The sequence below is a fragment of the Vanellus vanellus genome (genome assembly GCF_965231255.1).
Source record: "Vanellus vanellus genome assembly, chromosome: Z".
NCBI lineage: Eukaryota > Metazoa > Chordata > Aves > Charadriiformes > Charadriidae > Vanellus > Vanellus vanellus.
This window is the reverse complement of record NC_138908.1, coordinates 61,252,946-61,279,780: the sequence shown is the minus strand read 5'-3', so window position 1 is coordinate 61,279,780 and position 26,835 is coordinate 61,252,946. Positions and strand designations below refer to the sequence as shown.

The following is a 26,835-nucleotide window of genomic DNA, read 5'->3' as shown; positions in this document are numbered from 1 at the left end:
TGAGCTACCACTGCTATGTAGTCTTTCCGAAATATATATATTTTACTGACACTGGTATGGATGAGGCATTGCTCTTTTCTATCAAAGTATCTTTTTCTACAAATGAACCCTGAAATTAGTTTAGCAAGAAAAATAGAATTATTCTGCACTACAGCCCTAGTGGCCTAAATTTTGATTTGCTCGCTGATAAAATTATTTAAGAAGGTACAAGTAATTCTATTTATTACTGATTATCAGTATTTTTTCAGTTAGTCTTTTAACTTTTTCATTTTTGGACTTAAAACCCCTGATGCACTTATAAAAGCTATGTCTATTTTCTAAACACTAACTTATACTCAGAAAGACAAAATTTTGGTACAGAAAAATTATCTTGCTACCACTCATGAGATAACACACATGGGAGGTGGGTCTTATCCTGTCCTGCTTCTTCCTACTACCTGTTCCTTTATATTTGCTTACATTCAACATTTTCTTGGCCTTCTACATGTTCTCCATAAAGCTCAGCACTCTTTGATGCCTCACTGACCTAGCTCACAAAGCAGTTCGGCTAGCATCCAAACTAAGTGGGCTAGGGACATACACTATTTTAGTGACCTAATCCAGAGTATTATCGAAACAATTGAGACTTACAGGTAGATTGCCTGAAGTCAAAAGACATAAAATTTGAATGGTAAATATTAAAAAGCTAGTGAATAGTTTATTAACTTCAACAAATATTTACTTCTCTGAGAACTAATTGTTAATGAATTTTGACATTGCCTTAAGCAAGGAACAGTGTGGAGAACTGTTAGAAATACTTAACAATATGGATCTGCTATTCAAACTAACAGCAATTTAGCAACCAGTGACAGATTTCACTATGACCACTGGCTTACAAAAACAATTTACATGAAGCACTGAAACAATAATCACCAGTGCTAAGATTAGCTCCTGAGTGCACCGATCATTCTTCCACATTACTTATATTTCAGAGAAACAAGCAAAAAGATGATATAACTGTTTCTATGATTAAAAACCAAAAACCAGGAGTGGCTTTGATAGCCATAACATCTCTTGAAACGCTTGCAAGTCACAGTCTTTGCAGACTTGCAAAGACAGCAAATTTCTTTGCAGTATAAGAATACTGTGGCAATGCTAATTTCTAGATTAATGACCTCCGAGACTAGAGTAGAAGACTTTGTGTAAATACAAAGCATTACTGTTATTCATGTGTCTGAATACCTGCACTAGCAGTCAGTTGAGTTTTCTGCTCAATCCTAAAGCGAATTTCCTTCACAGCTTCCTCTGCAGAAGTTCCAAAGATGACCGAATTTTCTACTGATTGATCTCTTTGTTCAGGGTGGTCATCCATCAGAGGTGTGCTGTCTTCAAACAGTACCGGCGAAGAAGAGTAACCATCTTCATTAAATTTGGCAGACATATTGATATCATCTTTATCTACATTAGATAGAAACACAAACAATTAATCCATCCATATATAACATATATGGATGCATTTCAAGGGAAAAAAGAGTTTATGGCCTTTGGAAGAAGGGGCAGGCAAGTCAAGAGGACTACAAGGATGTTGTGAGGTTATGCAGTGAGAAAATTAGAAGGCACAAAGCCCAACTAGAACTTAATTTGGCTACTGCTATAAAAGATAATAAAAATGTTTCTATAAATACATTAGCAACAAAAGGAGGGCTAAGGACAGTCATCATCCTTTATTGGATGCAGGGGGAAATACAGTGATGAAGGCTGAGGAAAAGGCTGAAGTACTTAAGGTCTTCTTCACCTCGGTCTTTAATAGTAAGACCAGTTGTTCTCAGGGTACCCAGCCCCCTGAGCTTGAAGACAGGGAACAGAATGAAGCCCCCGTCATCCAAGGGGAAATGGTTAGGGACCTGCTACACTTAGACACACGCAAGCCTATGGGGCTGGATGGGATCCTGCCAAGAGTACTGAGGGAGCTGGCAGAAGTGCTCACCAAGCCACTTTCCATCATTTATCAACAGTCCTGGCTAACCAGGGAGGTCCTTGTTGACTGGAGGTTAGCAGATATGACACCCATCTACAAGAAGGGCCAGAAGGAAGATCCAGGGAACTACAGGCCTGAAGTCTGACCTCAGTGCCAGGGAGGGTTATAGAGAGTTGAGTGCCAGCACATGGCATGTACATAACAACCAGGTGATCTAGCCCAGTCAGCCTGGGTTTATGAAAGGCAGATCTTGCTTGAGTAACCTGATCTCCTTCTATGGTGAGGTAACCAGCTTAGTGGATGAGGGAAAGGCTGGGGACATTGTCTACCTAGGCTTTAGCAAAGCCTTTGACAACATTTCCCACAGCATTCTCCTGGAGAAACCGGCTGCACATGGCTGCTACAGGTGTTCTCTTTGCTGGGTGAAAAAACAGCTGGATGGCCAGTCCCAGAGAGTTTTGAAGGGAGTTAAATCCAGTTGGCGGGCAATCACAAGTGGTGTTCCCCAGGTCTCAGTATTGGGGCCAGCTCTGTTTAATGTCTTTATCAATGATCTGGACAAGGGGATCGAGTGCACCCTCAGTAAGTTTGCAGACGACACCAAGTTGGATGGGAGTGTTGATCTGCTTGAGGGTAGGAAGGCTCTACAGAGGGACCCAGACAGGCTGGATCAATGGCTGAGGCCAATGGTATGAGGTTCAACAAGGCCAAGTGCCAGGTCCTGCACTTGAGTCACAACAACCCCACGCAGCACCAGAGGCTTGGGGAAGAGAGGCTGGAAAGCTGCCTGGTGGAAAAGGAGCTGGCAGTGTTGGTTGACAGCCATATGAATATGAGCCAGCAGCATACCCAGGTGGCCAAGAAGGCCAATAGCATCCTGGCTTGTATCAGAAATAGTGTGGCCAGCAGGACTAGGGAAGTGATTGTCCCCCCGTACTCAGCACTAGTGAGGCCACACCTCAAATACTGCGTTCAGTTTTGGGCCCCTCACTACAAGAAAGACACTGAGATTCTGGAGCATGTCCAAAGAAGAGCAACAAAGCTGGTCAAGGATCTCGAGCACAGGTCTTATGAAGAGCGGCTGAGGGAACAGGGGTTGTTTAGCCTGGAGAAAAGGAGGCAGAGGGGAAACCTTATCGTTATCTATAACTACCTAGAAGGACGTTGTAGCGAGGTAGGGGGTTGATCTCTTTTGCCAAATAACAAGCAGTAGGACAAGAGGAAACGGCCTCAAGTTGCAGCAGGGGAGGTTTAGATTGGCTATTAGGAAAAATGTCTTCACCGAATGGGTTGTCAAGCATTGGAAGAGGCTGCCCAGGGAAGGGGCTGAGTCACCACCCCTGGAGGTATTGAAAAGATGCATAGATGAGGTGTTTATAGACGTGGCTTAGTGGTGGACTTGGCAGTGCTAGGTTAACAGTTGGACTTGATGATCTTAAAGGCTGTATCCAACCTAAACAATTCTATGATTCTATCACATACTTTATGAATATTTTCTGTAGTGGCTGAAGAGAGTGCATTAGCAGTTTCATTTTTTCTGTTTGGAAAAAAATATATAATTATTTAGCCAAAGCAATTGCATTGGTTTTTTGTTTGAAGACAGGAGAGTCATAACTGTTTTGTTCTTAATACAATTTGATCTTGGCTAAGATTGGAAGAATTGGCTAGGAGACTGGACCTAACTTCCAGAAAAGCAACAAGGTTTAACGGCTTGTTGCTGTAGCAGCAGAAAAACATCAAAATTTCGGCATTATTTTTGTTTCATATGAAACTGAAGGCTAGATGCTCCCTTTTTTTTGTGAAAATAAAACTATTTTGTATAATTTTTTTCAATATTCTGCAAAGAAAATTAGGGTTCTGGAATATTTGGTTATAGAACCATGAGACTGGCAAGTTTCTTGTTTTCAACTGCAGTCACAGTAGAACAAGTAATGTCAGCAGCCCTTTGTCTGACTCTACAAACCTTACTGTTATGGTTTCACATTCTGAGTGCTTGTTTGTGTTTCTGAAGAACAAAGATGTCACAGAAGTATGAAGAGGCACATATCAGTGATATTTATTTCATAAAGACTATGCCAGTTTGTTTCTTTCCATTCCATTAATGCTTTCCAGTAGTAGTGTATCCTTGATTATTCTCTTAGTGGCTGTTTTCGAATACTGATAATATAAATGTTCTGGTTTGTGCATCAATCAACCATTTGTATGACTCTCCCTTTTTTATTATTCCCAATTGGGTATACAGTTGTGGATGAGGTTCCAACTCCATCTTCTACAGCCAAGTGAAATCCAGTCATATCTTAAGCATTACTGTAACACCTGCAGTGTTCATGACTTTATAATTTTTTAGTCTTGTAAAATAATCATGTAACTAGAGCTTATGCATGCTGTCTTTGCAAACAATTTCTCATGTTTCTGATGCACAGGACGCACTACAGTATTTTAGGAAACACCTTTGCAAAATACAAATAATGTTTAGAACTGTAAGTTTATTTATTATACACCTCCTTAAGTCATAAGATTATTACTACTTATTTGCAAGGAAAAATAGACACCTAAACCACGCAATTTGGTTTAGTAAACATAGTACCGCTTTTCACACATTTTACTCAAGTTACAAAAAAATAAAGTGCTCCAAGTCCATGTCATTAACAGCATACCTTTTATGCACAGGTGCGTAGTAGAGGAAGTTAACCCATAAACTTAGAAATCAGAGGTAGACCATATATGGGAAGACAAATTATGCAAGGACTTAAGTATCTACACTTTCAATGGGTGCAGCTTACCTGAAGCTTATATGTTATAAATTATCTGAAGTTATAGCATATAACTTACATGTTATAAGTTATCTGAAGCTTATAAATTATATGCATATGTGACCAGTACCTCCTGCTCCCCACCCTGGTAATGCAGTTAGCGTAACTAATGCCATTTTATAAGGTGAGCGGCCATTCTCTGGGACCCAGTGGGTCACACGTTCATTTCTTTTCTCCTCATCATCAGGCCCTGAAGGCCCTGTGCACCGAGTACACAAACCAAACAGATTTCTGCTTCCCCTCCCTACTGGCCTCCAGGTTCCTGGGTGCCAGGCCAATCACTCCCTTCCTTGCTGGCCTTGAAGGTCCCAGGCCAACCTGATGGTGTTGATGACCTCACCAAAGAACAGGGACAAGCGTCACAGCACGCAGAGCACTGTCTATAAAACCAAGCAGTTACAAGTCCTAAGAGGACTCAGACCAGAACTGCTGCCATATAATGAGAATGTGAACCCCCAGTGGCCAGGGAAGCCTTCACCATCGTCTGCTCCCTCCGAGGACTGAGGGAGTGGCTCGTGGCTTACATGATTTTCGAGTCCAGATTATGATTGCTATATTGATACAGCAAACCATGTATTAAGATGACCCAATCTGCAGAAAGTCCAGGTCACTAGAAATGATAAGCTGTATTATAAATTCTGTATTACACTACTTATAGATTGCATTACATTGATTCTCTTTGTAGAAATCCTGTGCTGTTCTAATCATCAATTCTGTGCTGTACTAATCACAATTTCCCTTTAAGAAAATAAAGCTTTAAATTGTAACTATGATTTAGTGCCATCATCATTCTGGCAAGGATCCCTAAAAGAAACCATCTGTCCCCTCAGTGTCAGGTGACCGCATGAAAAGAGAATAATTTGCTTACCTTTTTCTGTACTTCTTTCTGTGTTAAAAAAGAATCTTCTCTTATCTTCGGGCCAGTTCAGTCTTTCCTCCAAGTGCTCTGTTATGTTCAGGTAGGCTTCATCTAGGCCCATAGGCATAAAATTGGGATCATATTCAGTCAGTATTTCTCTAACCTTGATAAACACATAGTGAAAGTTTAAAGCCTTGTTGCTATAACAGTTGATCTTGACACACAATTATGAGGCGAACAAATGTACTCCAGAACTTCAAGTTGACTAATCAATACTAAAGGTATTTATAGAACAAATTGTTCATTGATACTGGAAAATTATAGTACTGCTTCTCACAAGTAGCAAGATATCAATAATAACTGAGAACCAAACAGATTTTGAGCAGTGTATTTTACTGCAGAGGTCATTAAGATCAGTGTATAAGGACTCCACAGGCACTACATTCACAGACACTGCAGTAACCACCTGAATAAAACTGGGAACCTGGAAACTCAGCAAAGCATATGAGCTGATGCGTCTTTCTATGTACTGTTACGTCAGACGTCACATATGCAAAGGTTAAAAAAAAAACTCAAAACACCCAAGTTTTAAATTATACTCAAATTAAAGTTATAGCCAGTGATCTAAAATATTGGCTAATTGCACAGGCAAAACTTACTAGAAAAGTCTTCAGTGGTAAGTACATCTTCCCAAAAGGCAAGATAATAAATTAAATGGTCAAAATAAAATCTCTACCTTTTCTCCTCTTTTTTTTTTTTTTTTACCCTCTCTTTTTTAAAAAAAAAAAAAACAAGGAGGAAGATTTGACTGTGTCTTGTTTTCTCTATCAGTTTTGGAGAAATCCTTAGGTACCACATCTGTTCACATACACTTCATTCTTCTGGATCTGATTAGATGTGATTCACTGCTCAACTTTTAATGACAAAATGAAATAAATTTAAGTATTTTCAATCCAAATTCCAAGAGGAAAATATAACAAAAAAACCAAATCAGCCTGAACCTTTAATACTTTATCCCATCAAATGACAAATGAAATACATATTATGAAATCCAAGATCCTTAACAAGTTCAAACCCATTCTGAAATACTCATATTTATATATGCTTTTTTACAACAGAAGTGAGAAAAACCATATAAGATCAAAATTAGTGATTAGCTTGCTTATGAAAATAAATAAATAAACCTTGGCATAATTTTATTGAAGTCAGGAGACTTGAGCCACACACTAGTTTAAGACCTACAAAAGAAATGTTTGTGTTTGTGTTTTTGTCATTTTTGTTTGTTTGTTTGTTTGTTTTGTTTTTTTTTTGTTTTTTTTTTTTTTTTAAACTGGATCTTGGTATCCTAAGTACTTCTGCTGCCACTAAGCAAAACTTCTTCTGTTAAAGCAACATGTAATTTCTTTCTCCCTAATTTTTTGCTTTTTATTTCAAGTTCCTTCTTTTAAAAAAACCCAAATCTGCATTTAGAACTCACTAATGCTGTTTGCTTCTCTCTCTGTAATTATAATTCAAAATTATGATTATGCATGGTATGAAATTATTACCCCCTTGTTTCCTACGTACTTGCAGCTTCCTAGTAATTAGATTATGCTCCATGGTTTTGAAGTTTTAAGAATAATAAGGTTCAAGTGGTATCACTAGCTGACTAAACAGTTTTGAAAATCTCTATCAGCATCACTAATGACTTCATTAAAATGGCAAGATGGATCAATGCAATGTTTTTTTGTCTCCTTGCCCAAAAGCGCCAATGCTTTGTTTAATTTATATTCAAAGCCACATCACTGAAGAGTTTAATGTTTAAACCACCACTTTTCATATTACGTAGAACTGATGCATTGATAGAGACTAAAACCAAGTACACTGACCTTTTGTTAGAGAGCACTTTCAGACTTACCTCTTTACTCACTTTGCTGTATTTGTCAAAGTTTAATGGTACTATAGTTAGATGTGGACATAGCTTTTTAGCAATAAATCCAGGCATGGCTGCACGTACACCAAATCTCCTAGCGTGGTAATTTGACGTAGACTTAGGAGAGATTAAAAAAGTTTAGTGTTCAGTAATCAAGTTTAGAGTCAAATAATCAAGTTCCAATCACATACCTTCAAGCAGACAATGCTGAGAGCTTATATGCCTTCACCCCTCCCACCCCGCCTTTCAATCTGTTTACATCCTTTAAACTTTCATCAGTACACTTTTTACTAAAAAATAAAATCCAGCTTACATGGTCTAGTCTACAAATAGATGTTTCCTCTATTATTTTTGTTATTTTTTCCCACACTTATAAAAATTCTCTATATAACAGTGTCATTATGTTATTATTGTATGGTTTATTAGGCTTTAGATTCATGTAATTGATTTCTGTATTAGATTGACATTCGGCCTTACCAACATACTCATTGATCCCACTGCTATAGGCTTTTCCTTAAGCTCTGGATTGTCTCTCATTTCCACAGCTGCATAGAAGGCATCCATGTCAATGTGTACAATCGTACTGCTAAGGTTACGGCTCTGTTCCAGTTCTATCACAAGTTTGTCCACCTAAACAGAATAAACCAATAATTGAAAAACTATTAACCTGGTAGAATGCAACAGTACAGGTGATCCTAAAAACTCAAATGCATCTAGCATATAATTAAAAAAAAAAAAACAACCAACCCCAAATGCCACCAAACCAGCACCAACAAAAAAACCCCAACCACATTTCTGATTAAATTGTCTCTCAGAGAGAGCACTTGTGCAGCAAATGGTACAAAAATAAAACAAACACAAACCCAATGAAAAAACCCTGACCCAACAAACAACAAAAACCCACCTATGTGGGAAAAAAGAAAAGATACATCATCTGATTCAGACCAAAACTTTGTAAGACCATTGAATATGCAGCTTTAGCTACTGTGATACAGGTTATTTAAAAAAACTGAAAACATGCTATTAGAGAATTTCCAACACTCCTAAATTAAGCTATCACACTTCAGAGAACTGGCCTCACAGGGCAGATCCATCTATCTTTAGCGCTTTGTTTTAGTACTACCTTCTGATATACCACCAACAGCTCGCAGGGCAAATCCACCTATCTTCTCTTGTCAGAAGTAAGGTCTCAACCAACCAGATTCTTTTATTGCTAGATAAGCTACTGCTAATCCCTTCATAAAATTCCTCAACATTTGTTACAGGAATCCGTATCATGTAAGTTTGTACTGCTAGCAAAACTGTAAGGTGACTTTTAAAGAAAAGCCCATACATAGAAAGTGCATTTCACTACAAGAGTTAAAGATGTAGTATCCACTAGTAGACTGCGAGCAGTACTCTTGCTTCATCAGCTCCACAGCAGTGTGAGGCAGAGGCCAAGCACATAGACCTCTCCATGAAATACTTTAATTGTGCTTAATTTGCTTGCATTCTTTTACCAAACCACTTGCAGATCACGTGCTTGCTTCTGAAAGATCTTTCAACTGTGAATGAGATATGAACTGTGAGTGTCACCAAAAAGCATGAGCACATTATTTGACAGGCAATTTTTAAGGTCTCCTGATTTAAGATGACTATCAAACTATGATTATCTAACCACACTAATGACTACACTAACCTCTATTTACACAACAAAAGGTTGCTACTGCTAGAAAAAAAACCCAAACAACATATTGGCATAATAGAGCTCAAGAAATGCAAGTAGAGAAAAAGAACCAAATTTTTGCTTTGCTTGCAAGCACAAGGACACACAAACACATTCATGACATCAAGGTACCGCTACAGAAATGTCTCTGGATTGACTGCAATGTGTTTATGGTCCTGGAGAGGAATGTTTATGTGCAGTTTGCACTGTTACTTGAAGACCACTTCTCTCTTTTTCCCCTCGACAGAGCTGCTTATTAAAAAACATTAAAATGTTACCCAAAAAAACCATATTTGGAGCTGAAGACACTTGAACCAAGCAAGCGGCTATGAGTGTTCTAACTAAATTGCTGAATAATGATTTACAAAGTCTTTTCTCTGTTTTGTACCAAGTTGCTTGGAGGGATGAAAGGCTAGAATGGGGCCTCAAACAAGGCTATTTCATACAGAGGGAGCACAGTATGCTCCCTGAGGCTGAGAAAACTGGTTTAGACAAATCAAAAGCACAAGGGGAAAGCCATTCAAACAAGAATTAGAAAAAAAAGGGGGGGAACTTATATTATTTGCATTACACTACTAATTCCGCAAGGGTTCATGTCACACGATAATCATGAAAAGCAGCCTTATTATAAACTATATTTTGCAGATAATTTTCAGGTTACTCTCAAATTCAAATTACTTAATTAATTAATACTGTCAATTGTTCCTCTAGTTACATAATTTCTGTATTTCAATTTATCACATTTATAACAAACTTCTTTTTGCTTTTTCTCCCTAAACGTATTTCTAACATGATACTTAATGATCATCTAACATAAAATTACATTAAACTAATCAGAAATATGAAAAGATAACTTTTCAGCAAAAGCAACGGATACAAGTAATATGCCAAAACAAAATACACCCAGACATACTGAGAGAATTCAGGACACCTACAAATGTTACTGTAGCAAGATATGGAAAGTTATGGAATAGTTACTTAGAGACAAGCCAGGTTGTCAAGTTTTCAAAAGCTGCTTTCAATTTTCCTTTGAAGATAAAAAGACCTCCTAAGGTTTTTTGTTATTATTTTTAACCTAGATGAAAAAAAGACCTAAAAAGTACAAATTGTAATTGGAAGTTTAATTTTGCTTATAGTGACTTTTAGACAACTTAAAGAGTAACCTCTCTTTTTTTCTTATCCCATGACACGAAATCAAGTTTTCTACCTTAAATCATTTTGTCAAAGTAAGACAGGAAACATTATTCAAAATCTCTTTTATATTTGTAAAAGCATCTAACAAGGTGAAGAGTTAACAAACAGTGGTACTATTTAAAGACAGTAGTAATTATATACAGAATAAACATTTGGGATAAAATCCACACGGATAAAACCAGCAAACATTAGCAGGTGGATATTTGTAGAAGTATTAACAACTACTGCTGAATTTCAAGCAATTCCACTCTAGGTTGGCAGGACAATCTAACTCTGTTGCAGACAAGTTTTCAAAAATTAAGAATTACATGATATTGTACAGTATATAATTTCTCTTAAAAGATTACAATGATATTCATTAGGAAACTTCAAACTACCTTTCACATTTAAGATTATTTAAAAAAAAAACAACAAACAACAAACAAGCAAAACCCCAAAGAAATACTTGTACACAGAAATGGCAGTTTTGAGAAGATTTACAAGTACTTTCTAATCTCCAATATTTCCAAAAACAATGGTGGTAAGTGCCCTTTTGCAAAGAAGACCTTCTAAGGAAAACTGTAAAAACATGAGAAATACCCTCACAAATTCCTTGGCACACACACACTCTAGTGATGAGAAACACAGCATCACATTGCAGATTCTACATTTTATTTATATTACTGTTTCCACCATGTAACCAGGATATTGTCCAGCAAATCCAGTAAGTGCAGATTTTGTTTGTTTATTTGTTTGTTTTTACATTACAGCACTCACATCAACTGCCAGCTTAGGAAGCTGTGGTGAGCGTCTCACCATCCCACCAACAAGCCTTGATCTGCAGATGAGAACTTGCAGCATTTATACCAAGTATATACAGGGATACCTTTGTAATTCTGAAGTACCTTCCACTTAATTTTAGGACAAATTCTCTCATGGTATATCAGAAGGTAGTACTAAAATAAAGTGCTAAAGAACTCGATAGACAACAACAATAAAGAAGAGGATAATGAGAGCTGACTATATCCATATCTGAAGACCCAGACAAGCTGATTAAACAATACACAGCACATATTAAGAAAACCAAATAGGACAAACAAGGCTTGCAAAGTTAAAGGTGGAGATAATGGCCTGGGGAAGAGTAGCTTCAGGTAAGCAACAGAAAAAGGGGGAGGCATTTCAGATATCAGACACAGACAGATAAAGACTGGCTGGGCCAGGAGACTGGGGACTTTAGTGGGGACTCTGGGGGCATAGACAAGGACTGCTTTCTAAAGAGGACTGATGGCAATCTGGGGAAGTGGGGCAAGAAAAGGAAAATTCAGGATAGGATAAATTAAAAGAAAGGAGAGGAGAGACTAAAAGCGACAGAACTTGTAATGAAGAAATGAGGGCATCAACAATCATGAACCAGAGCTTATCTGCATACAGAGGATGGAACCAAAATCCAAGATTTCAAGATGTTTTTACAGCAGCAAAGATCTAAAATTAGTGAGCAAAATAGTGTGCATGCTATCCCCCTCTAAAGACAGTTCTCATGCAGTATGTATACTGGTGCTGTCTCCCTCCCCCCACCTTGGACCTCTTGGTATTTGGCATGATGTCCTCCCCGTCTGGGCCACATAAGAATGCACTGGACCAGAACTTAACACAATGGTCTAACATGAAAGAAAGAAAAGGTGTAGAGCAACAGACCAAGAACACAATAGTGTGTCTGGTTGCCATGGCTCCTACCATTTGAAGATAATAACTATAATCAATTACTCCTGACAACATATGGATCGTGGACGTGGGGGGGGGGGGGGTACCAGGACCACAAGTTCTAGCAAGTCCTGAGCTCACATAACCATGGAAAGTACCGAAATACTCCACTGTCCAAGCTGCACTGCAGTGAAAAGTACTTGATGCAAGTCAATTATCTTGGACCCTGTAAGAAGCGATTCTAGTAAAGACCCTTCAAGCTCTTCTGGATTGCAGCAGGCTGTGGCGATTATCTCCCCCAAGCTGGGATGCCACTCAGGCAACACCTCAAGGACTAAAAGGCCAGGGAGAGACAGCCCTCTCAAGCCTCAATTATCGCCCATTGAGGAATGCCGATACATCGTGAGTATTTACTCAAGCAAGGGCAATTTTAACTATAGGTTAGCCTCTCTTTCATCCATCTCTCCACTTATATGTTTATGATAAATATACATTAGCCTCATAGATGTGGATGCTCTTCCATTTGTCTGTGCATGTGTAGGAGTTAAAATGGGCACCTGCTGGCTCATTAGAATTGTGCAATATTAAGAAATCTTTGACCTCAGCAGTTATAGACTGGTGTGTATGTGTGTGTGTGCACACTTATATACTTTGCTTATATGCATATGCATTAATTTGAGATCTGTGCTTTTGTTCATGTGCACATGTACTAATCTGGGATACTTTATAGTAAGTTAGTGCAAATCTTGCCATCTTCAAACCTGTAATTAAGTCGCTGTTTAGTTATTTTGTTAAGTCACTCTGTAAACCTTTAAACCAGTTATTAAGTGCTGCTAAGATTCAATTTCTTGATCTCTCTCAAATTACTAATAAATTTTGAATCGCTGCTTAATCATAACTGTGTCAAATACTTCCATCCATGACCTTATGGCAGCTGACGTACCAGTTACTCCATTGGAAATAAAGATGACTGCTATTTGAGCAAGTGGCATAAAGATTTCAAGCATGGGGTTTGAAACTCAGGTCCCAGTAAGACCCAGATGAAAGAATTTCTCTCTTTTTTTTAAGTTTCTTTTTTCTTCTATAGAAAGCAATTTTCATACAAAACAACAATATTCATATAAAACAACATTATGTTGCAAGATCAAAGGATCAAGTTCAGAAAAACACAGCATGAGAATAGTCAAAGCGATTCAAATGTACTGGCTTTCACTATATGCACTATATATTCTTTAATTACATAACCATTCACAAATTTTATAGGATCTGTGTCATTCATGTCATTCATTTTATAAGAAAGACTGTTCTCCGTAAAATGAAAAGTTCTGTGGTGAAGGAAGGATGGACATGGAAGGGTTTTTTCCATAATTAAATTACTTCAAAGCTACCTCAGAAAACTGGAAAAAAAAACAAACCAAACAGACAGAGACATAACTGATCTATGTTAAAGATCAACTTAAAACAGTTGAGGCATATACGTTTATAAGAAACTTTTCAGAGGTGCTCATTAATTGCAAGCTTTTTTGGGCACAAGTTTGAGACACCAGCATCTAATTTACAGAAATGATTTGCAAATCTGCAACGAACAAAAAAAGATTGCACACCCAAGCTTAGAACCTATAATCCTCACAATGACATTAAAAATTAATGGATGTGTTTAATCTTTGTGCACTTCGGCTCCTCATCTACAAAACAAAAATAACACTCTACTTTGCTGGAGTATTGCAAGAATAATTTAAAGAATTCACACTATGTGCTGTGCAACATAGAAAAGCCTATGAAGAAGTCAGTAATTCTGCATTCAAAGCTGGATTAGACTAGTGTGCAACAAATAAAGCTTGGGGCCACCCACAGAACAATAAGGACAACAGTAAATATTGAATAATTGTCCACTCAGTGAACAGTCTGCACTGTGCACTGAATGAAGCAGGAATCCTGCTAGGGAAAAATAGCAAGCAATCATGTAATTAAAGACTGAATTACAGTACAAATTAAAAAGGAAAGGAATTAAGCTTCTACAAGCAACTTTAATTCTCTTGCGCCTAAGAATCTTTAGTGTACAACCTTGGTGCCATTGTTTTCTTTTAACAACCTTTCACACACAGTAATACTTTGGATACTACTATCTATCATTAGCATTTTAGAAGAGATGTAGCCTCTTCATCTCTCTAGTTCAGGACATTTGTATTTCTTGTGACTGTTTGCCATGATGATTTTTTTCATTAATTAGCATAAATAATGAACGAATGATATCCAGAAGAATCGACAACTGTGCTCTCCTTTATCCCATCACAGACCATTGAACATAAATATACATCTGTTATAGAAACAGAAAGTAAGCTCAAGACTGATATGATACCTATTGACAAGGTATTTAACAAGTTTTACATAAACTATAATGACATCCCTTTAAACTGATCATTAAATTAACAGAAATTAACAGAAATTAACAGAACAGGAATTACTTCATTTTACTCAGAGAACATTTTGGATCGATTTTACAATCTATTCTTCTAGAAGGTTTTTATTATGATTACATCATCAAAACATTGTGCACTTTATGTGACGATAGTTAACATTGTGCTTATCACCAGAATTTAATGCAATAAACTAGAACACACCAAAATGTTTATCATTTACTATTTACTCTGAAACGTCTTCACAAGATTAGTACCTGCAGCTGTGCTTTCAAGAGCTGTTGTGTTGTAATTTTCTCTTTTAGCTGCATCATTTTTTCAATTCGTTGGTTAACTTGTTGATCTTTTTTAAGTTCATTTTCATAAAATCTAGAGCCCTGGAAGAAAATTGCAAAAACACTACGGTTTGTATTTGTCTTCTCCTATGAACAACCACATCTGATCTTTAAATACAGAAAATATGAAACACAGTAACATTTCCTAATGCATATTTTGGATTTTCATATAAATGATACACAAGAGATGAGTGGTGCTTTACATCTCTCATCAAATGATATAAATATATTTCTCTTTCTCAGATTCCCCTATACTCAGAAGACTATAAAGAACTATTTAGAGAACTTGCTATGTTTACTATGCTTATTCACTGTAACACTTGACAACAAAAATTCCAAAATAGTACACAAAAGTCAAAATATTCTTTGCAATACCTCCAAGACAAGGAGGTGAAAAAAATATTTTAACATTTTGTCATTTTCTATTTACTACATGGAAATAAATAATGACGATGTAAAAGTCAAATCTACTTATAATGTTGAGTATTCAATTGACCATTTAATCTTGAAGGACATTGCAGAATTAGATGCTATTTGGAAGAGGATGATAAAAAGCAAATGGGTATAAAAAAGCCCTCTTGCTCTCAAGTATGTAATTGCTCCTTCAAGAAAAGGAATGAATACAAGGAGATGTAATGAAAACATAAAAAGACAACAATCATGTAGGGAATGTATAATGTGACCTCCCTTCCTGACTCATAACGAAGCAAAGAAGTAGAAAAGAGGAAAATTCAAAACCAGGAAATAAAATAGCTTTCTTGCAACATCTGCTTAGCTTACAAAAGAAACAACATTTGCAGGAAAAGGTAATGTCTTTTATTGAACCACCAGATACAATTGATAAAGTGGACAAACTTTTAGCTCAAAGCCTCTGACTACCAAACTGTCACTATTGCCAAGAATTCAGCAACAGTCAAATAAGAATCAGGCATTTATATAAAAAGCTAAAATATCCACTTTTATAATAATGATAAAAAGGATGAACAGCAAGACTGTAATGTGTAATATCTGATTGCTTAGAAGAAATCTCTAATTAGAAGAAATTAGGGTATGTTTTCTTTCAATATCAGACATGCATTTCATCTTTTCTCCCCTCTGTAATCAAACATGACTTGTTGAGACTCATTGAAAGAAGGAACTACCAAAATGTTAGAGTGGGAAGCAACAGATTACTTAAGATAGTTATTAAGCTGTAGGGTTTTCTTATGTGTCTTGCAGTATTTCACAGTTGAAATGCTATAAAATCTTGTTGTAATGCAATTGTGGGTAGTGTTTGTAGCCGTAATTTTGAAGATTAAAGAAAAGCTTAAGAAAAAGAATCAATGCTTCTTTTCAGATTTCTCAAGCTATCTCTGGTATCTATATTTTCTTGCCTTTTTTGACAGAAATATATTCTAATACATAGATGCCTGTGCATCAGTTTTGAAAGCCTATTTTACAGCTCATTCCATTTTATACCAGGAAATGAAACCATAACTGTACTTCATGAAATAATTTATCCAACTATCATTATTAGGGATATGTCTGACAAAGCCCTAAGTTTTCAAGAAAGAGTGAACAGAGTAAGTAGAAGCATCTAATCAATAAGAGGCTTGATAGCATATATAGTATCATCAAAGTGAAAGTGTAAGCAAAACAAAATTTGCCAAAGAAGAGCTGTTTGTAGTACATTTTCTGCTTTCCCCACCCCCCGCCCCTGCAGTTTACCTCAGAGCAATAGTAGTCAACACAGAATTCATGAGCAAAATATCAAGCATGTAACCTAGGGCCATAGTCATACCAAATGAAATGCACATTTGTGCAAGGAAAAGTAAGAAAACCCAGAGCTGCTCAAATAAAGTGTTATCCCCATATAGTTCTATGTGAAGACTATCCAGTTACAAGTGAAAGGACTAATATTTTGATGCTTTGTAGATTTGTGGGGTTCTCTGTGGATCTTTGATATAAAGTTGCACACTACTGGCCACCTCTCTTGAATAGTGAGAAGACAATCAAAAAGGCAGGAAGCACAAAGAAATTCCCCTGAAATTACTAGAAAAACCTGATTCCATCAAATTCATCAGTTACAGGAAGGTGACCAATAGAGGTAGATCTGCTTGGCTGATTAATGATAGAGTGGGCAAAAGGAATGGACAAGGGAAAAACAAGAGCCCTAAGGAAGCTGAAACCTTCCCAATTACCTCTGGACAATGCCATGATATTCATGTACTGCTTTGGGCAAAAAGGGAGCACCTAATGATGAACTCAACTGTGTTCCTTCATGTCCCTATGGATGAATGCAACAGTACACTATGGTACTCTAAGCTACAGTTCCTCCCCTTTCTCCCCACACATGCATTTCTCTCAGAAGATGCCCTCCATTTACATGTGAGGGATAAAACTTGGGGAAGGGAGGAAGAGGGCTTATGATACTGAACAACAGATAAAGCACCAGCAAAAGAGTAATCAAACCAACCTTGGTAGCTTCCATGATGATTTTATTGATTTTATCTTTATCCAAACCTTGCATTCCAGCTTTGTTATCATTGAGGCCCATTCTAAGTAGAACTCCATCATTGCAAGAGCTGTTACCAACTTTTTTCATGTCATCCATAGTACTTCTTGAAAACAAGTACCTCCTTTAAGACTTAATACCTGAAAAAAAGAATTTAAATTATGCATCTAAGTTCCAGCTGAACAATATAAAAAAATAACCATGGAATTCATTTGCTGTATTTATTGAATAAGCATTTTATATTTACTCAGAAAACAACATACTTATCACAAAAATTAAGACTTGCATTCCTTTAAAGTGGCTGACCTGCCACACCACATAAAGCCACCAGTAACTCTACCAGTGTTTGGAGACTGTAAAAGTTTACCTTTTTATTAACTTTAAAACATACTCTTTTAAAAGCTCCCTTACATAAATAATTGAGCACCACGAATTTCAGATAAAAGCTAGTACCTTACACATGCACAAGATTCATGCCTGCATGTTATCCTGTCAGATGAAACAATACTGCCTTAAATACAAAATACTGCTCACTAGATTATTAGAAGAAATTGAATGATTTTTAAATTGCAGACCATTGTTCACTTAGTCCACATTCCTGCTTGAGACAAGCCACAGAATCTTTCCCAGTAATTTCCAGCTCAAATTCAACTTTTATTTGTATTAAAGCTGATCTTTTAAAACAGATGGCTTTGACTAAAAGTTTTGAATAAAACCGTATTTTTTAATTCAGGGTAAAATTAATGCATTCTTTTTTTCAGTTAATTTGTAGAGACATGGTATCCAACTAATAGAACTTACCAAGCCTTTACTACTCAATTACTGCCATCAGGAATTTCTTATACATGCAGGTATTTCTGATATGTGAACTTCTGACATCTTCTCTTGTTGCTTATGAAAGTAAATAGCTGAATCATTTGATAGGTTTTAATTATATAGTAAATCGTCTAGCTATTAAATTGCTCTTAAAAAAACTAAAGAAAGCAAATTTTACCCTCTGTAGCATGAACCTGTGGTCTTATTTTTGCCAGATTAAAACAAGCAGAATCCAAGTGTGATACTGGCATAAATTGCTTAATGTGTATTTATTACTGGAAAAACATACAGAAAGAATTTCTTCCTACCTCAAGTTACTGACTCATAAACCACTTCAGTTTTACTCTCATGCAGGAAGCACATTCACTCCTAAACTTCCCCTTCAAGCTGCTCCCTGTGACAGGAGCCCTTCCTGTTTGGAGTAGCCGCACCCTTTCAGGCCATACAGCAGCTCTATTAAGCAACCACAAATTACACAAATCTAAGAGTGTTACATTTTTTCTTTAAATGCCATTTTCCCACTCCAGGACCTAAGTGGGCCTCGTTAGCAACCAAACCGAAGAAGGTCGTATTTTTGCATTTAGAGATGGTGACTTTCTAAAATTAATGGTGGCTATGTTTGTATTTTCCTGAAGATCTCCTGAAACATACCAGCCAACTGAAGTCAAGACATTAAAGAAAGTCACCTTTAAGAAAAAAGTTCTGACAAAAATATCCTAATTTTAATTATATTCTATTAATTCAGATTATTATTTATCATGTCTTCCAAAGATGCAAGATCAGGTAAGTAATGCTGTGTTTATCTCCATTTTGTTGTATTTCAAAGAACAGAAGGGGATGTAGAGACCAGAACACTTCTCTTGACCCTTTAGTAGCACGTAAGCTACTATAATGGCAACTAGGAATGGGAGTGGCTTCATACCTCTTACATGCATCTATCAAATAAAGGCCACAATGATGAATATTTTCATAAATTTTTCACTTACACTAGGACATTCTCTTACAGTTAACATACACATTTACCAGAACAGGTTTGCTAGACTTCAAAGGAAAAAGCACTACATCCCACACAACGCTCCAAGTTTCATCTCAAGCTTGTAAGAACCCCTGTTATCAATTATCTCCACAATAATTCTATTTTTACTGGCAATCTCTGCTAAGTAATGGGCACAATTCCCAATAAATACTTTCCTCAAGGTAAATGCCCCTCCACTATTCCTCCTGGTTCTTTTATCATTCTTTCCCTCCAAGCAGCTGGAATGAACGCAAGATTGCTTGCATTTCCTATTCCAGTCGCTGCAATATTTCTTAGCTCCTTATTCCTGAAAGTGTTTTTATCCTCAGCATATAAAAATCTTTCCCCATCCTCATTCAGATCAGTCTTAAAGGCTCGGTTTTATAGTAGAGGCTTCAAACACTAACCGACGTAAGTCAAAAGCCTTCTCGATCACACTCTTATCTATCCAGTGAGAAACAAATTACCATGATGACACCAAGTCTCATAAATGGTGATTTCCTGTTTTGTTTTATCTTTTCAGGTTCTTATGTGGAACAAAATACATTGCTAGTATCAGCTGATAAAATGTATAAATATCAAATAATACCTTAGTTGGAATTAAGAAGAAAACATTTATTTGAGGACATGGCATTAGTTCTCCACCAAAGCTTAAACATATACAGAAGGGAAAAAATGAATAAAAATTAATACAATTTTCAGCCACTTAACATGAACAGAACCTGAAGATTATCTTTGTTTCAGATCAACAGGCTTGAAAAAAAAAAAGTGAAATATTTAACATATTGAAATGAATCACAAAAGCTACAATAACACAATAGATGTAGCACTGTCAGATAAAAACAGTGGATTATCTGCCATAGACAAAATGAAAATGGAAATATTTAAAGGAAATGCAGGAGAAGCACAGTTTGAAACACTATCCAAAATGTGAACAAAATATCAGTGTAGAAACTGGCAAGGACAAGTAGTAACTGTTTTAATGGAAAAATGACCTAGAGAAAACATTTAGCCTGTGGTGACACAGTCTTACAAACTTTTTGCTAAAACAACTTAGAAAAAGTAAAGATTTAGAGTCTAATGAAACACTAACTCGGAACAGACTAGGCAGAGTGACATATTTTTGGCATGCTGTCACCTCAAGAAGCTGCTGCAAGACTGAGCTGTTTCCTCTAACGAAACACACTAAATCTCTCCCAGCATCATACTGAGTAAGTAGGGTGTGAAATCAGAGAAGTCTGTGAAGGCAGTCTACAATTAAATACTATCCCATTATTCCTGTGATTTGGGAATGGGGGGAAGGGAGCCAGAGAATCCTCTAAGTGGAGGAGGTACCTTTCCAATTGCTACTGGAAGAATTTCTAAAATTAAAGAGGAAGACTTTGGCAGAGGATGCCAACAGTTAATGCAAAACAAAAAAGTGGAGAAGAATCACAGAATAGCATTACCGTGTAGGAAGCTTTGTTAGTAACCTGTGATGCTTACAAGTGGAAAAAGACAACTAATAAAACCCCAATCAAGCTCTTCTACAAGCAGGCACGGAAACTCAACTGAACCAGTCAGACAGGGTTATATATTATACGAAAGCATTAAGAGACTGAAAGAGCAGTAAAATCAGAGCAACAATTAATTTCAAGTGCCTCTACCTTTATTCAAATTTAGCTTATTTTTGGGCGGTTGACTGAACTAGCCTGAAGGAAATGGCTTGTATTTGATCCTGTGCCACTCCTCCAGCGTGTTTTCAGTAAAAATTCTCCAACTGTGGCAACAGAAACCCTGTATGTTGTGTGAAACCTTAAATGCTTTCATATTATTATTTTCATGTAATAAAATAATACATAAGAAAGACAAAAAATATTTCTAAGAATATTCAGTTCAGTGGACACAATGTAGTTATAACACACTTGCAAAGTATGTTAACAGTTCGTCTTTCATTGATAGCGTTAATAACTTGTTGGAAAGAAATATTGGGACTGGAAAATTACACCAGTATGGAAAAGCTTGAAAAAGAATTTATTTACATACTGAATTATGATTTGATGCATGTGAATTGTGTATTAGTCTTCATAAAGAAAACAAAATTCTGACATCTTTGCTTATATCACAGAGGCCCATGCCAATAGTGAGATGCAAAGAAGTTACTAAGATACACAACTGCCTACTTCCCCCAGACATCAAAAGCTAAACATAGGAACCATACTATAGATGTAAAGAACCATCTTTTACACCCCAATTGCCCTAAGAAAGCCTCCACAGTGTGCAAAAAAATACCGGTGTTGCAAATAGCAATACATTATTAAAGACTCCTTTCTATATGATTTTTAATTTTTATTTTGAAGATAGCTAAAACAAGGATCTAAATTAAAGTTTCTTTAATTCCTGTAATACTCATAAAACCTGACACCTCATTTATTGTAGTATGAGCCCAAAATAAACTTTTTATTTTCTTTTGATTAAAATGTTTTAAGGATTCCTTTATTTAAACTCTTCTATTCTTACTTTAGCAACAACAAAACAAAATTATAACAGCTAACTTCACTCCACAAATGTAGAGAATGGATGATAGCTTCATGAATCCTGTCATTACATAGGCTGCACTAGAAGAAAATCAATATTACCCTTAATTTCAATGACAAGGTCAAGATATCAACAAGAGTTCTGTAAAAGCACTGAAACCACAGTAAACAATTGACAAAGTTAGGACTGACTTCATCCAGTTTTGACCACAAAGGATCACCTCTCAGACTTTTGGCTAAAATCAAGTGTCATGTAGTATGGATCACTCTATGTTCAAAAAACAAATGCCTCTGAAGTTAGTACTATACCAAATACATCAAAGAGAAGACAAAGTCAGAAAAAAATTCCTTTCAAATATCAATATATATACACAAGATCCCTGGCCTTTTATTTTTCTTAGGAAAACTTAACAAATGACCCATTATCAAATACTAATAAAGTTCGGAGGACTCAGTGCAAGTGTGGGATGGAAAAATTTCTTCCATAAAACAATTATTAAAATAATCACATCCCTGTAGAAGGTGTTTGTGAATAACATGAAACTCCTAGAACACTTCATAAGTGTTCATAAGATCATCAAAAGTCAAATATGAAATATCCAGCTTTAACACATCTTCAGTAAAAGGGTAATTCAGTAGTTTACAACTCTAAAAGAGGCAATTTCAGTTACTTCAAAAATACACTTGTCATAAAACTTTGCTGGGCCACCACCTCACCATAATACACACTTAAGCCAACCAGAAACCTCAGACGCCAAGACAAACAACATGAACAAAAATAAGCAAGCTTGGTAAGTGTGTTTCCTTAATGAGAATGCTACAAAAAAAAAGTCACTAATAACCATTCTTTGCAGTCACTTTCTTTTGTGTTGAGATGGAATTATGCTAAGTGTTGTAAGCAGCTTCCTCTACCAAAAATCATAAACTAATGTTCTAGATCTCAGACAGGACAACTTATATCCACCTATTTGCGAAAACTTTCAGTTTATATAAGTTCAAAATATAAAATATACACCAAAGTCATGTAGAAAGTTATATACATATTGAATCAAAGGATTAGAAACCAAGTCCTTAAAAAACAAACACACAAAGAAACCCAAAGCAAACAAACAAAAAACTAATGAAAATTGTTTTGACAAGAGATGTGGAAAGCTGTCAAACTCCACTGTAAGTGAATGGGGGATACTCTTGGGCAGAAATGAAAATCACTTGTAGTAAAGACTATAATTCACAAGTAAGAATGATATACTTTCTCTACCTACTTCATTACTTTTTGCCAAGCATTGAAGAATACTTGAAGAATAAAGAATTGAAAAGTGAACGCAGAACAAACAAGCCAAGCAGACTGATTCAATAGTAACTCTCAATCCCAACCTTTCAAATGTCTCTCTTGGACTGGAAATGATTGCAACTGGAAACCACATGACGGGCCACCTCGAAACAAAGCCTCAGGGTACTACTGAAACAAGACTATAAGTAATAAATAAGAGACTCTACGAGACCTTCCCAATAAGACCAGAACTCAACTAAATCAAGATTTTTAATGGACACCACTTTGTTTTTACTCCAACTGCTAAGTAAGATTGAACTGGTGGACATGTAGCTACACTTCTTATTCCACTCACTGCACAGAAGTATCTTCATCTAGGCTGTGCATGCAACTGTTCGAGTCACCACTGTCAAGGAACTAAAACCCTGCTAACCCACCTTGGTATAGAAATTCATGTACCAATAGCCAGGCCATTTGAACAATGCATTTCCCACAAATGCATTGCTTTATTTCTTGAATTTCTAAGACAAGAACAAACATACATTGAACAAATTAGGAAAATTCAACCCCACTAGAATACTTCTAACATTTCTGATATTTAAAAGGTTACACTACAAACTCCAGTAGCGTGTTTGATTTCATAGTACTTGGTTTATCCACCACTTGGGTAAGGATTTTATCGCAAAACAGTAACATTACATTACATACTTTCCAACAAGAAGTGCACCTGTCTGTTCTGAGTATTCATTTGGCAAGGAAATGTGCTGGCTGACAAGATCAAATTTAACAAACTCCTTAACTCTCATTTCCTTGTAAAAACATATTCCTCCAATAATGATTTAAGTATCAGCTGCTCTAAAGTCTCCTTCTCAGCAGGATAAAACACCAACAAAGACTTGTGCAAGCAAGCACATCAAACTCTCTTTCTGAACTATATGCTCAATTCTTTTCAGCCACAGGGGGTTTGATATTTACTAGAGCCCTGGTTTCCCAATAGCCCCGAGAAGAGGAATCCTGTCAGTTTTAATCCTGTAGTGATTTACAAGAAAAGAACTGACAGGAGGAACTGCACAACAGTGTTATTAGCATTTAATATACACACTGTTAACCAGCAAGGTTCCCTACTAGTGCATTCAAAACTGCTACTATTTCACTATTCTCTCTCTCTCTCAGTATATAATAAAATCTAATTCCCTAGAAAACAGTATCTTCAAAGAAAGATGTAAATATTTTTACAAATGTAATAAGCCAAAGTGCATGATAAATTAATATTGAACAGAAAAATGGGCCAGGATTCACGGAAGTCAAAATTCCAAGTGCCCAAGCTGACGCAGCCGAACAGGACTATTTTCCAAGTAGCAGCTGACTCAGCATTTTACAAAAACATAGATCCCATACAAGCACCTAGCATTAGCCTTCAAAAAACAAAGCCCTAAAATTATGTCTTTTCTCAACTCATTGGCTTTAAGATGTAACAAATTACAGACAAGTCAATCCTTTTTTAAAGTAAATAATTCACACTGCAAGGTAAACAGATAACAGAGAGTGCTTCTGACAATTCCCAAAATTAAATGTCAAAATACCTATTTTATGCCATTCATCAAACTGTTTGATTAATTTTTTGCTTATGTGAAAAGTGATGCAAGTAAAACAAGTGCAGTACTCATCCCCTACTAATTTTCTGCAGGCAAGATGCAGTACAATTCTGTTGTAAAAACCTGCTTTCAACTTCTCTGTCTAAAAGGCTCATGTCTTTAAAACATCAAAGTTTACTCAAAGGGCAAAGAACTGTAGTATATTCTTCCATCTCTATTCAAAATTTTACAAGACCTTTTAAATGGAAAGATTTATCTCAGGATTCTAACCAAGATCTCCTAGTACTTCTAGATTACCAAAACCAAATATTTTAGCAGTTTAATCCATAAGAAAATAATGAAGGAACTGAACTATTATTAACACCAGTAAAAAACACACCAGAAGTGGTATAGTTATCTGCAACCTCGTTTCTATAGATATGTGTTTATTGCCAATATATTCATAAATAGCAGTAATCCTCTGGATTGTTTTGGTTTGTTTTTTTCGTTAGAAGAAAATCCCTAATACAGTGATTCACAGAGACCACAATTATTTTAGAAAAAATTGCCTGAATCATTTACATCTCAGAGCCTATACTATTAGGCAATATGCTGCAGTGTAAACAAAGCTCCCTCAAGGATCCTCTTAAGAAAAATAGTCTTAAATTTAAGAATGAACATAACTATAAGTATGAACATACTATAAAATGTTATATACACTAGTGGTGAATGTGTTTTAATAACATACAATGAACAGACTAAAACAGAAAGTAAAATAGTGGAAATAAGAGATATCAAAAGGGATAAGAAAAAAAAATTAGATATTTATACCATTACCCACTTCATGATGCTTATGACTGACATCTTCAGAAGTAAAACTCAAGAAAACATTTTTGTATTACAGGTAGTATATAAGCAATACAGAATAACAGTACGTGTTCCACTATTCTAACAACGCTGATGACCATTTCCAGTCAAAACAGTAATTTGTAAACTTCTTGCGATCTCTAAGACACTAGAAGGGTACAGGTTGAATACTGGGGCTCATGACGAAAGAACAAACACAGCAATAAAGTGCAAAATAAAGGTCCAGTAGAAAAGCCGTAGAAGTTGGTAGAGAGGAGTGAGTGGTCTATATCAGCATATCAGTTTGATCATCTGCATTTCCCATGCTTTGGTTTGCATCCCAGATTGGTCTTGGAGCAGGCAAACCAGATTCCTTTCAAACTAAACTAAACTAAACTGGAAGCCTGTTTTCAGAGCACACCTGACGCATTACAATTGCTAATGCAGATGCCCTCCATGGGACCAGACTAGTGCTAGTGTGAAGAAATACCTCTTAAAGCATATATAAAAGGAACTTAAGGTCCTTAGCACCAAATCATTCCTTTACAAATCTAGTCCTACTGCACTACATTCTTGCTAATGTAGATATCGCCTGATCTCATTAAGAGTAACAGACAGCAAGTTACATATGAAAAAGATGTTAATCTTACATAAGGTATTCACAATTCCAATACACCTTTCGGAAGAACATAAGCTGGTGATGTTATGGAAAATGTAAGACATATTAGAAGGATGTGGCAGATGTAAAAAAAAAAATAAATCTATTAGCACAGACAAAACATTATATGAAAAGTTGGAAACACAAACCTTTTAGCATCCAGTATTTATTAATTTGCAGTTTGGTTATAAAATATTATCCAGAATTAATAATTAAACTCATATAGTCTCTGACAAAGACAAATATGTTTGTTAAACAAGCTGAAAGAATATCTACCCATGGCATTTTTATTTTTTAACACCTGTTTGCGTCAGTCTATAGTCTATATAGGAGAAAAAAAGGAAAAAAAAAAGTTACTTCTGAGTAGTCCTAGACTGAAAGCGTGACAGCACAGGGCTATATGGTACATACACATCACTGCACAAAGGATTTGTTCAGACATGTCTCTCCACCTCTTGTTCTCGATCAAGATAGAGAAAGAAGTTGATTCGGAGTTTAATGGGGAAAACACGACTGGCTTTATAGGTGATATCACTTAACTTCATCAAAATACTGCACCGAAGAACTGTAAATTATTCTCATACAAATCAGCATGTACAACATTCAGCCACTCTGCTTGCCTAACAGATGCAGTACATTGCAACAGAATCTAAGTAAAAATATCTTGCTTGGTTTCTTTCCAAACAGCTGGTGAATGAAAGAACATAGTTTCTCAACAATGTTTTATATATTAGAGAATTGTCTAAAATAGCACCCACAGTACACTCCTATAAA

At 36.2% G+C, this 26,835-nt stretch overlaps 1 protein-coding gene across 1 annotated transcript in view; it reads right to left on the bottom strand.

Annotated features, from left to right (window-relative positions):
* POLK (DNA polymerase kappa) overlaps positions 1 to 26,835 on the bottom strand; it is a 39,731-nt gene that overhangs the window by 11,566 nt on the left and 1,330 nt on the right. The window contains exons 2-7 of the mRNA XM_082498070.1: positions 17,328 to 17,506; positions 14,795 to 14,914; positions 8,019 to 8,171; positions 7,527 to 7,658; positions 5,639 to 5,792; positions 1,222 to 1,437 (exon numbers count right to left, since the gene is read on the bottom strand). Coding sequence (XP_082354196.1) covers positions 1,222 to 1,437; positions 5,639 to 5,792; positions 7,527 to 7,658; positions 8,019 to 8,171; positions 14,795 to 14,914; positions 17,328 to 17,465 — 913 coding nt within the window. The 5' untranslated portion in view covers positions 17,466 to 17,506. The remainder of the gene's footprint in view (positions 1 to 1,221; positions 1,438 to 5,638; positions 5,793 to 7,526; positions 7,659 to 8,018; positions 8,172 to 14,794; positions 14,915 to 17,327; positions 17,507 to 26,835) is intronic.